Source organism: Phascolarctos cinereus, unplaced genomic scaffold (genome assembly GCF_003287225.1).
Source record: "Phascolarctos cinereus isolate Bilbo 61053 unplaced genomic scaffold, phaCin_HiC Scaffold_4;HRSCAF=312, whole genome shotgun sequence".
NCBI classification, from domain to species: Eukaryota; Metazoa; Chordata; class Mammalia; order Diprotodontia; family Phascolarctidae; genus Phascolarctos; species Phascolarctos cinereus.
The window spans coordinates 439,887,164-439,899,413 of record NW_027555847.1 but is presented as its reverse complement, the minus strand read 5'-3'; the positions used below and the strand labels follow the sequence as shown (position 1 = coordinate 439,899,413).

The 12,250-nt window shown below is 35.8% G+C and overlaps 1 protein-coding gene across 2 annotated transcripts in view; it reads left to right on the top strand.

The window, feature by feature from the left end:
• The window catches only part of PIGN (phosphatidylinositol glycan anchor biosynthesis class N), a 229,230-nt gene that overhangs the window by 123,555 nt on the left and 93,425 nt on the right, over positions 1 to 12,250 (top strand). For both annotated transcript variants that reach the window (XM_020995757.2, XM_078153336.1), the window contains exon 13: positions 9,011 to 9,089. In XM_020995757.2, the coding sequence (XP_020851416.1) occupies positions 9,011 to 9,089 (79 nt within the window). The remainder of the gene's footprint in view (positions 1 to 9,010; positions 9,090 to 12,250) is intronic.

The following is a 12,250-nucleotide window of genomic DNA, read 5'->3' as shown; positions in this document are numbered from 1 at the left end:
TAGAAAATGGGAATAATACTTACAGTACCTTCCTCATAAGATAAAGATCAAATGATCTGTGTAAGTGCTTTGCAAACTTTAAGGAGTTTTATAAATGTGATTATTATTATGCCACATTGAAATAAATTTTGTTTTAAAATAATTCTTTTTCTCAAGGCATATAGATAAAAAAACCTAACAAAAGGCATCTTATATATACTAATGGTTGCACCTCCCAAGTGTCAACCTACCTGCTCATTTTTTTATCTTTTTAAATGCAAATATTATGGCATCTCCTGCCTCTGAACGGGAAGAAATATGTTGTGCAGGACAGGAAGAAGTATGTTGTGCAGGAAGGTGATGACTCAACCTAGCACCACAGCTGGATTGGCTGACTAATATCCTTAGGAATAAATACAGGATTTTGAATTAAAATTATCTTTTATTCTTTACTCATCTCTCATCCTCCCATCAAGTAACAGTCATATAGGATCATAGATTTAGAGCTGTAAGGAACCTCCAAAGTCATCTAATAAAATCCCCTCATTTTGCTAATAAGGAAACTGAGGCCCAAGGAGGTTAAATGATTTGTTCATGCTCACATAAGTCACAAATGGCAAAGAAGGGTAGGATTACATCCATGTACTCTGACTACAACCCAAAAATATTTTCTACTACCTTGCATATACATTTTGGATACTTAGAATAAGTAAGAGTATAAGACAAGGTGAGGTTTTCTTGAATGAATCAATCAACAAGCATTTATTAAAATATCTACTATTTGCCAAGCACTGTGCTAGACCCTGGTACTGAAAAGACAAAAACAAAACAAATCTTGCCTTTACTCAGTTTGCCATCTTTGGGTGGGCAACAAAATGTATATAGAGTATATCTAACAAATTAATTGGTTAATTAAATTAGTTCATTAGTTAATTGAATTAGTTAATTGGAAGAATAGTGCTATGGCCAGAGACAGGAAAGTTTGGCAGAGGGATGGGTGTGGGGAGAGGGACTGACTAACTCCTCCATCTGTGGCTTTCGTCATATTCTTAACCTAGTTTTGGAATTGCCCATCTGACACTACTATTTTCATTCAAATCCTCCCCATCCTTTAGAGCCCATTACTTTTTCCACATAAACTTCCCTCACTACTCTGATCCCTAGTGATTTCTCCATTTATATGAACTCTTGAACTCCTTAGTACCACAGTACTAAGCTTTTGATTGTATACTTTCTTTTATACTTGTATCATGAGTACCCTTCACATCTCCTGGCCAACTTAATAAAGGATTGTTAGTTGATTTAATTACTCTGTATTGTTTCTTTGCATATGTTATTTTGTATTCTCAATTGGATTGTTAATTCCAAGATCTTTTTAAAAATCCTTGCTAAAAGAGATGATGCGGCCCAGGTATGTAATGCAACTCAAGTATTTTTAGAATGCGATCTTTAGACAGTGATAGCACCTCATATTTATATAACTTAGTTTTTTCAAGATGCTTTCCTGTCTGTTACTAATGCTGTCTCCACTAAGTACAAAATTGGAGCAGGATGTAGCTTTTCCTGGTACCGTAGATCAGTGATTCCAAAGTGGGGGCTGTTGCTATATTAGGGAGGGCAGTAGCATGACCCTAAAAGATGTGTGATAAACAAATCACAGGATGAGAGGATGGATTGAATCTCATGTTCCCCCGTAATAATCCATTGTGGACAACTCTGCAATATAACAAGACCATCCCCTTTTTTCTTATATGCACCTTGCCTTTCCCTACTGACCTCCTTTGGCTTCACCAGGTGTTGGCCTCTTAAGGCAATTATAACCTAATTGAGTCCCAGTACCCAAAGCATCTTTAAGACAAAATTCCTCTTTCTTCCTAGCATCCCCATATATTGCCCCCTCTGTCCCTAAATCACTTTATGACTGATGCAGGAGTCTCAAGCAGGCCCTGTGCTACCAGTGCCTTATAAAAGAACCACTCTGCCCCCATTTTTGTTTTCTGCAGTACATAGTAAGCTACAGAATGTGAGTCCTTTTTGATGGGTTGCTATCTTTGCAAACCTTAAAGCATTATATAACTTATCTATTATGTTGTTTTATTTTTAATATTTTTATTATTATTGTTGTTATTGTAGCTTAATCTTTCCCTAATTCCATTAAGGGAAGCTCTGAGTTTCTCAACTTCCTTGTCCTTGATTCCTCACTCAACTGAATCTGTCTATTCTTTTCAAAGATACTAATGATCTTTTTTTGTTTTTGTTTTTTGATGAGGCAATGGGGGTTAAGTGACTTACCCAAGGTCACACAGCTGGTAAGCATTATGTGTCTGAGGTCAGATTTGAACTCAGGTCCTCCTGACTCCAGGGCCAGTGCTCTATCTACTGCACCACCTAGCTGCCCCATCTTTTAATTGCCAAATCTGATGACCTTTTCTCAGTCATCATCCTTCTTGACCTCTTCACAGCATTTGACTCTGTTGCCCATATCCTTTTCATGGACAGTTATCTTCTCTGCTCTGGCTCATTGAAAATGATATATCATTTATAAAAACTCACATCTGTACACTTAAAAAAACTTAGAGGTAAGCTTTTTTTTAAACCTCTCTAAATATCTTCCAAATGAAAAGTTTCTGAACACATTTGTTAAAAATACAGAAATGCAACAGCATTTGATTAATCTTCAAGAATGACTGATTGAAATCAGGGAAGATGGAAATTTACTAGCTGAATTTCAACAAAGACCTTTGCATAATTGGTAGATAGGAATGAAAAATGAGTATCATGATTTAGTAAGCACAGCCAACGATGCATTTCTTCCATTTGGATCTATGTGTCTTTGTGATGTATCTTCTTCAACTGTGACAGCCATTAAAGCCAAGTATCCAAATAAACAGAACTTAGAACCAGACCTTTGAATTGCTATCTCACGAAGTTTTAAAGTATGATTTATATTAAAACATACTCTTTTATGTTGTTCTCACCAAAATACTATGATAGTTTTGTGAAAACAAATAGGTTTTTCTACCATTAAAATAGTATTTTCAAAATATTTTCAATTTTTATTTTTGTGTAAGTTTTAGAATATATAATTATTATTTTTTTTGTGTGTGAGGCAATTGGGGTTAAGTGACTTGCCCAGGGTCACACAGCTAGTAAGTGTCAAGTGTTTGGTCTGAGGCCAGATTTGAGCTCAGGTCCTCCTGACTTCAGGGCCGGTGCTCTATCTATTGTGCCACTAGCTGCCCCTAGAATATATAATTATAAGTGAAATTGTACTATGAACATGATTTATAAAGAAGTAAATATACCTTATATTCAGAGTACAGTTTTTTGCTGATAAAAGTATATGATCAAAAAAGTTTGGAAAACCTTTCTCAACTCACTGGGTTGCCCTTTTGTTATACATTGTGACAGGAGTCATTTTTGTCCATTAAGGGTTGGATTGAAGAGTCTGTTTTTAAGCACAGGAGTTCAAATATAGGTGCTCACAAGGTCAGAAGTATGGGTGTCCCCAGAATCTAGGAGAGAGGAATAAATAAAAATAGTCCCTCTATCACTCTCTAGTCTCCTTATGTACCCCTGCCTCCATTTTTCCTTTTATATCCCACATTCTTCAGTTCCCTAAATTAAATCAGCCCTTTCATTCTACTCTTAAGATTTCATTGGTGCGATATGTATGAATCATAATAGAATCTTTTGAATAGAAGGGTCCATAGAGGTCATGTAGTTGTCTTCTTGATAAAGATGAACACCAATAGAAACAGTTATTGATAGAATATTATTTTCTGTTTTTCTTTCTTCATAAAAGTATCCTATTTCTGTTATGCTGTGTGTTAAGTAGACTTTTTGGGGAGATAACCTGGGAACCTAGCCATAATTTATTATGAAAAAATGTGTTCCAAGTCCTAATGAAGTCATTTACAAATGAATTTTGGAGCATATTGCAACTAGACATTTCCTGTTTACAGAAATACTCAACTGTAGCAAGAAATATGTGAAAGCATATGAAGAAAGGAAGTTGGCAAAAAGTTAAAATGTCTGACCCATGTAAAGAAACCTTTTGAGAGAAGTCACCATGTCCAATGTAGAAGATATTTTAGATTGATTTGGTTTGATTTAATGAACAGAACTAAGGTCAGTGAGTAGAGATGAAAGAGAGAGATTTTATTTCTATAAGGAAAAGCTTCCTAACAATTATAGCGGTCCAAAAAATGGAATGGTATATTTTGTAAGGTAGGAAATTATAAAGTATTTTGTAAAGTAGGAAATTTCCTGTCATTGCAATTCTTTGGCCATTTTATAGAGTATTGTGGAGGGAATTTTTGCTTCAGACATAGTGCCTCTAAACTCTGAGATTCAATGATTCTTTGTGTTTTATAATTAAATACTTTTGTTTCATATTTAAGAATTACAGTGATGCTAAAGGAGCCATTGCCTAGCTCTGAGCCACTTATATGTTGTTTACATGCCATCTTTGCTAATATAATATATTTTAAGTCATTTTAAGAATTTATCAACAATCCTTGGTGCCTTATCGTTCAACATTTGGTTCATAACTACATTCTGAAAAAAATAGTTTGTGAAGTAACATAACTATATTGTACACACATATGTATTAATCATAACAAGATGGTAAATTTTTTTAATAATAGAGATAGGGACTAGACCTGTGATTTCATAAGGAGAGGAAACTCTCAAGTTCTACCAGCGTAGGTTGGTACTATCTCTGCAACTTGTGATCTTAGAGGGTTGCTTGGGGCACTGAAAGGTTAAATGATTTACCTATGTCTTTCCAGTTTCAAGCCCAGTTCTCTGTTCTCTGTGCCACAGTGCCTAATTAATACAAATGTGATCATCTTCTGTTTTTAAGTTTTTGTCTCAAGGTTTCACTGCAAGGTGCTATATAAGTCAAACTTAACTATCAAAGACAGTTAATCACAGACTGGCCAGGGTTCTGCAAGCTACCAGCCAGAGGGCTAAATCCAGCTCTCAGAAAGGTTTAAATTTTTTAAATACCTTAAAACTTTATTTTAAAATGTAAAAACCATTCTTAACTGGAAGCACTGTATGAAAACACACTATACAGGCTGTAGTTTGCTGACCCCTAGGGTCAGAATGTCCCTTTTAAACAGATAGAGTAACTTCATTTAATCAGAGCGTTCCTTAGCTGTAAAGAGTGAGGTAGAAACACTAATTTTGTCAGGTGTATTTAAACTTAACCTCTCATAAGGGATCAACTACAAGCATTTTTGTAATTAGCTCATTTATAATTACATTCATGCAGTGAAGTAATTTATTTATCTTCTTGAAACTATGGAAATGATATTAAATTTCCATTTTAAAGAATAATTCTAAGGCTCATGGAAATGGTGATAAATTTCCATTTTAAAGAATAACTTTGGGCTGGCTCATGGAAATGTAGGGATGGAAGAAACTTTGGAAGATCACTTAAGTTATATTTACTACTTTCTGGTAAGGACCACAGCAAAGATAAATAACTAGGATCTTGGAGCATTGGATAGAAGTTAAACAGAGAGAAATTTCACTACAATATAAGGAAAAAATTTCTGATGATTGCCACTATCCACAAAGAAAGAAATGTAGCCTCACTCAGAATCATATATGTATATGTACATATATACACACACATATATTTATATATGTATGTATATTTTAACAATCCTCTGTCTTTCTTGTAAGAGTTGAAAAGGACGTTAGAATCCTCTAATCCAGTTTCTTAGCTTAAGGCATATCGGGGGCATCCATGAAATTGGAATGGGGAAAAAAAGTGCATCTTTATTTTCACCAGCATTTACTTCCTTTATAATACCCATGTATTTTATGCATTTGAAAACATTCATCTGAAAAGGAGTTCATGGGCTTCACTAGGCTGCCAAAGGGGTCCATGACACAAAAAGGTCAAGAATCCCTCCTCTAATCCAGTCTCTTCATTTCAGAATTGAGGAAGCTGATGCTTAGAGGGTGAAGTGACTGGCCCATAATTACAGGAACAGTAAATAGCATAACAGGGATTTGAACTCAAACCTTTTGACTCCAAATCTAGAATCCTTTCTACAATTGCATGCTTATCCTGTTTTTTGTTTGTTCTTAGTTTACAGTTGAACAGTATTGCTCTTACAAAGTAATAGTCACATTGCCTATTACTTTTCCAATGCTTAATTATATAGTTGTACAGTTCTACTCTGCATTCTTTAAAATGCTGCATGAATAATAAGAAAGACTGTATTTACTCACTGTATTATCATCTACAACTTTATGCATTCCTTAAAAAAGTAGAAGTTTAAAGATTGCTCTCAGGTTTTAAATTATTTTAAAGCAAAACATGAGGGTTTACATGGATATTGTAATATGTGGACAATGAAAACCTCTTTCTGGTTTATACTTAATCCCTAGTCAAAAGGTTCACTAAATTTATTACAGTTGATTTAATCATTTCACTACCAAGCCATTCTGCATAGAGGTTCAATGTTATGTTAACATATCTTGTTCTTTTCAGAAGTTCTTCCATTCCTGGATATAGAGTTGTTAATGAGAGCCAAAGAAATCTTATGTTGTAATAGCTCTGTAAATCCATCCTAGATTGAACACTGAAATCACTAAAGACACAAGTATAAATATCAGGATTCATAATTATCACATACGCAAGTGTGAAGTAACACAAGTATAAAGTAACTTATTTTCCTGTAGCCAGGGCATGAAGTTGTATTTTTTCCTCCTTGTCCATTTTTATACTTTGTGCTTTTTTGGGGGAATTCAAACATTTTCTCTCACATCCCACATTGTTTTCTTTTTAAACATTTCTATTGGGCAGCAGTACTCCCTGGAATCCTTTCAGTTTTTCATATTGGTTTTTAGAAAGTCCTTGAATTTTTGAATACTTGTTGATATTTTGGAGGTCTTTCTCGAGGTCTTTCTCAATAATTCACCATCATATCAGGCCCTCCCCCTTTGTCTTCCTCCATTTATTGATTAGTCTAACCATTGGTCCCTATTTCTACTTATTTTTTATCAATATGATCATATCCCTGTGTATTTCTATGCTTTTATCTTGCCCTTATCTTTTCTTTCTATCTTTTTCACCAACTCAGGGTTACTTGGCAAGATATATTGAAAAGCTGCATGAATAATCAAATGTACATTGACCAGAAGCAGTTTTTCTCCCCCCAGAGCCTTCTTTCATAGTTGTGCATTCTCTTGCCATCCTACATAATTTGGTCCTTTCTAATGCATCACATGTGACTGTTGAATGAGTAACACTAATATTCAAGTGATCATAATTTTATAGTATTCTTTTAAATTTTTTCCATTTACAAATAACGTTTTCCATTCAGATTTTATCCTCCATTTCCCCCCTAATGATTTATACTCATAAAATCTCTTAAAATTATCTGGAAGTATCGTTACAGGAAATCCAGGATTTATAGACTTATATGACTAGAAGGGACTTTGAATATTGCTGCTATGCAATCTGGGACAGATGAACCTGTGCTTCTTTTGAGTATTTCCCATTCGATTCAACAGTTATTACAAAAAAGTAAATTCCAGAATCTAAACTTCTTTCACTGTAAGGAAATTCTTTCTTACATCAGAGCCCAGATCCTCATACTATGGTTTAAGGCCATTTACTTTCTTTAGGGCAGGTAGAGATTAGCTAATCAGAATCAGTTTCCTCTGTATAATAATTCTTAATGCATGTGGAGACAGTTATTATCCTCTCACCAAGGCCTTTCTTTTCCAAGCTAAATTATTTAGGATCTTTAACCTTCTCTCAAGGAAAAGGTAATTTTCTTCTCTTTAATCCTTTTTGCCACTTTTCTGAATCCATTCCAAGTTCTCTGCATCTCTGTTTGATTTTTAACATGAAAGCAAGGAAAAACTAAGCAGACAACCTCCTTAGCAGTAAAGGGATATGCTTACAATATTGTGAAGGAATTATTTTTTTTTAATGAACTATTACTAATATAATTAATATTCTGTTAAGATAGTGAATTCATGTTTGAATTATCTTTAAATAAAAACAAGGCTTTCTGATTAAGGTGTGTGTAGAATAAAATCCCCAAAACTTTCATGGATATCTCTTACAATAATAAGAAGGGAATAAAATGATCCTTGTTGATTCTGTATCCTACTGGGTGATTAATCTTTCTGATGCACAGCTCTGAACACCGAATCAGTACCTTCAGTGATTTCCCATTACACACTAAGTAAAAGTCCAAACTCTGTCCTGATATTCACGTACCTACATAATATGACCTCAGCTGACCTTTCAGGGCTTGGTTCCTCCATTCAGTTTCCACAGTTTTTTCCCCTTTGTAATCCCCCTTTGATATCCTTGCAAATCCCAAAACTCTATCTGAAGGGTGCTCAGACATTGTACAGTTCCTTATTCAACAGATATTTATAAGGCATACCTACTGTGTTTAAGTCACCATCCTAATTTCAGGGGAGGAAAATAAACGTTTTAAGGGAGCCATTGAGAAGCTATAAAAGCTATCAAGAGGATTGTGAAGAAAGTTGAAACCTTTCTATGTGAAGCTTGACTGAAGGAAGAAAATTATTGGAGGGTGGGAGCAGCATGATAGCAATCTTTTGATTTTGAAATGTTAGCAAATAGAGAAAGTAATGGTCTTTTTTTCCTCCTTGACCCAAGAATATACAAATAGAACCACTGTACAGAAATTGCTGAGAGGCTCAGTTTAAGGAAAATCTTCCCAGCAATTAGAGCCGTTGAGAAATGAAATGGGCTACCTCATTGGCTAGTGAAGCCCCTGTCATAGGAGGTTCTCAAGCAAAAGTTACTGACAGTTTATGGATACTATAGAGTGGATTTATGTTTCAGGAAGAATTTGGACTAGATAACCTCTGAGATCTTTTTCAACAAAATGACTTGAACCTCTTCTTCCTGGTGTTACTCTTCTACTTTGATAATCTCTACCTTAATATATAAAGTTATTAGATGCTGTAGGTGACATGGAGTTTGCACCCTTTAACAAATATATTGTGTTTTTTCTAGGTTGCTTTCTGACTCCAAACAGCTTGAGATTTTAGGAAAAGCAAGATCCTACCTTAAACAGAAGAAGTATCAGGATGTGGTAAGTGTATGTATACACTCCTCTATTTTTGAAAGTCCTATGCATATGGCCATTACTACTCCTGGAGAGTAGAGCAGGGAACTCTTTTGAGCCCTGGAAAGAGAGAAGTATATTCCATGAGCCACCATATTCCTTTCTCACATGGCAGCAAACAAATATTACATCTGTGTGTAGTTCCTTCTTTATGTCCCAACTATATTATCCTATAAGATTTTTATGGATTAGCCCTGGAACCTGATTCTCTAGTGTAACATCATTTCTATAGGACAATACATGAGTTAAAAAAGAAAAAGAAGAACCAACTTACTAAACCTTTTGAAAGGCAACCAAAACGACGTGGGACTTTCTGTTCAATGTCAGAAGTCAAAGACAGATTCATGGCAGAGCCATGCTTTCATTTCTCCTGTTTTCTTGGATTTTTCTTGTCCTTAAGATTCTTGAGCTTCAAAAGTAGGAAACAATCCCATTCCACTCTCAAAACTAGACACCTACATTGTGTTTCTGAGTATTTTTTTAAAAAATGAGATATTTTGTTTTGTAGTTTTTAAAAATTTATTAATATTTTGTAAGACAAAATAAGCTTTACACTTTTGTCGAAAGAGACTAAAATGACCTATGTATCATCATTCTGTATATCTTGGGATGTAAATGAGAGTGCATTCATTGCTTTCTCGTACCTTCCAGAAATGGCTGTTTTCAAGTTAGCAAATGTGAATTTTAGAATATTATAAAAATTAATGCTACTCTATGTCACCCTCATTAACTGTGGGTTTACCTCGTGGCTCTTATCCTTGGCTCACTTCTTTAGTTCAATTATCATTTCTATGCAGATTTTTTTCTTGAGTTCTAGTTCTACATCACCATTTATTATCTTCATCATCTTATTACCTTCCTCCCAAAACTCACCAGTCTTCTGAACTTCCTCTTTGCTGTCAATGACATCATCACTTATCTAAGCTTGCAACCTCACTGTCATACTCAATCCCTCACTCTCATTCACCTCACATATACATTAAGTTACCAAATCTTGTCCTGTCTGTTTTGTAACATCTCTTGTATTCATTCCCAACTCTCTACTCACACAACCACCACCCTAGTTCAGGCCCTCGTCACCTCTCACCTGGGCAATTGCAATAGCCTCCTAATTGCTCTCTCCACCTCATTATCTCTTCCCTCTCCAGTCCATCCTCCACATAGCTCTCAGAGTAATCTTCCAAATGCTCAGCTTGGACCATGTCATGCTTATTTGTTAATCTCCAGTGGTTCCTTATTACCTCTAGGATTAAATATCTATGCCTCTTTCTGCCATTTAAAGCTTTTGACATTCTGATCTATTTCTTTCTGGGCTTCTTACACACTTTTGCCCTCCACACACGCTACGACGTAACCCTACTGGCCACTTGCTGCCCCTCACACATGGTGCTCCCTTTTTTGTCTCCATGCCTTTGTACTGCCTGTCCCCAGTGTTTAGAATAATCTCCCCTTCACTCCCACTCTTAGAATCTCTAGTTTATGCCAAGATTCAGCTCTAGTGACACATTCTGCCAGAGACTTTTTCTGGTCCTCAGCTGCCCCTAGCTTTGACCTTTAAGGCAGCCTTCTTTCTATCCTCTGTATAAGCATATGCACGTTATTTATATTATAAGCATAAAGATATGTTTCTCCTGTCAGAATGTAGGAGGAGGGAGCAAGGATTTTTTTTTTCTGCTTTTTTATATCCCCAGGTACGGTACTTGGTTTGCAGGGAGCACTTCATAAATGCTTGTTGATTGCTGAATTATTAATGTTCATTTCCTGCAGTTGCAGAATCACTTAGATCCCTGATGATATAAGCATTTGGCACAGCTTTATTTACCACTCATGGTGTGATCCACTGAGGAAATAGACCAGCATGCCCTTCAAGTCTTGCTCAACTTTGCCCATCTTTATAGTGACTTATATCACTTTAAAGACTGACCTAGGCAAAGATCTTCTCATCTCTTCTTCCTTTCTATTCTCCCCACCCTTTGTCTCAACCTTAAAGTCCAACACATTTGCAAAAGTAAGTCCTAATCTTATCCCAGTTACTAAATCCCATTGGGATAAAAGGTCCACATCTGATCCCCAATACTCCCTCACATTTAATGCTTTCATTCAATTTCAGTGATCTTATACTTTGCCCCTCTTCTTTCTCCAAATCAGTTTCCCTTTTCCCTCCAACAATAGCTATAATTCTTTTGGCTATACTTATCCCTTCTTTCTTTCCTTTCTTATCCACTCCACAATAATCCCAGATAACCAGTAAAAAATCCTTAGACTATTGCTGTATCTTAAGCTAAACAAGAGTAGGAAGGGAAGGAAAGTCAAGTCATCACAGCTTTCCTTAATCCACCAGGTAAATGATCAGCCTTTATTTCTCAGACTATGGTTCTTTCCTAGGCAGTAGGGAAAGAACCTTCCAGCCAATTTAAGCCCTTGGTAGTATAATAAGTTAAGGTATCAGTGAAATGAAGAGTAGTAGTCTTTAGGTAAGCTGTAGACTCCTTCAGTATTCTATCATGGTGCTCTTTATGATGCCCTAGCACTCAGAACTCTAGAAACCTCTCTTACAGTTAACACAAACCTCAGGATGAGATGTTCTTCCTGAAATGCAGACTAACCACAAGAGAGAAAGAAGAGACACTAGTATACAATTCCCGACTCACTTGTCCTTGTTTTGTAAAATAAAAGCCCAATTGGGAAATGAGTCAAAGTCAGCTTCTCCCAGCTGAGTGTGTTGATTTCTTCACTAGTTTCAGTCTGTATGCCCCAGTACTTGAGCTTTTAGTAATTAGACTGGCTAAATGGGGTAGATCATCTAGCTTTCCCATGGAAACTAGAGGTTCCCTTTTCAGTTACAACACATGTACTAAGTTCCCCTTTTTCCCTTCTCCAATGCCCCATCAGGCCTTTATACACTATAAGCCCCTATCCCTAATTCTTATACACAATCACAGAGACACCATCCCTTTTGGGCTTAAGAAGGAGCATATATCCCAATATATGTTATGTAATTCATTCTTATTTCAAATATTTTAAATGGGGCAGCTAGGTGGCACTCCACAGCCCTGGAGTCAAGAGGACCTGAGTTCAAATGTTGCTTTGGACACCTACTAGCTGTGTGACCCTGGGCAAGGCACTTA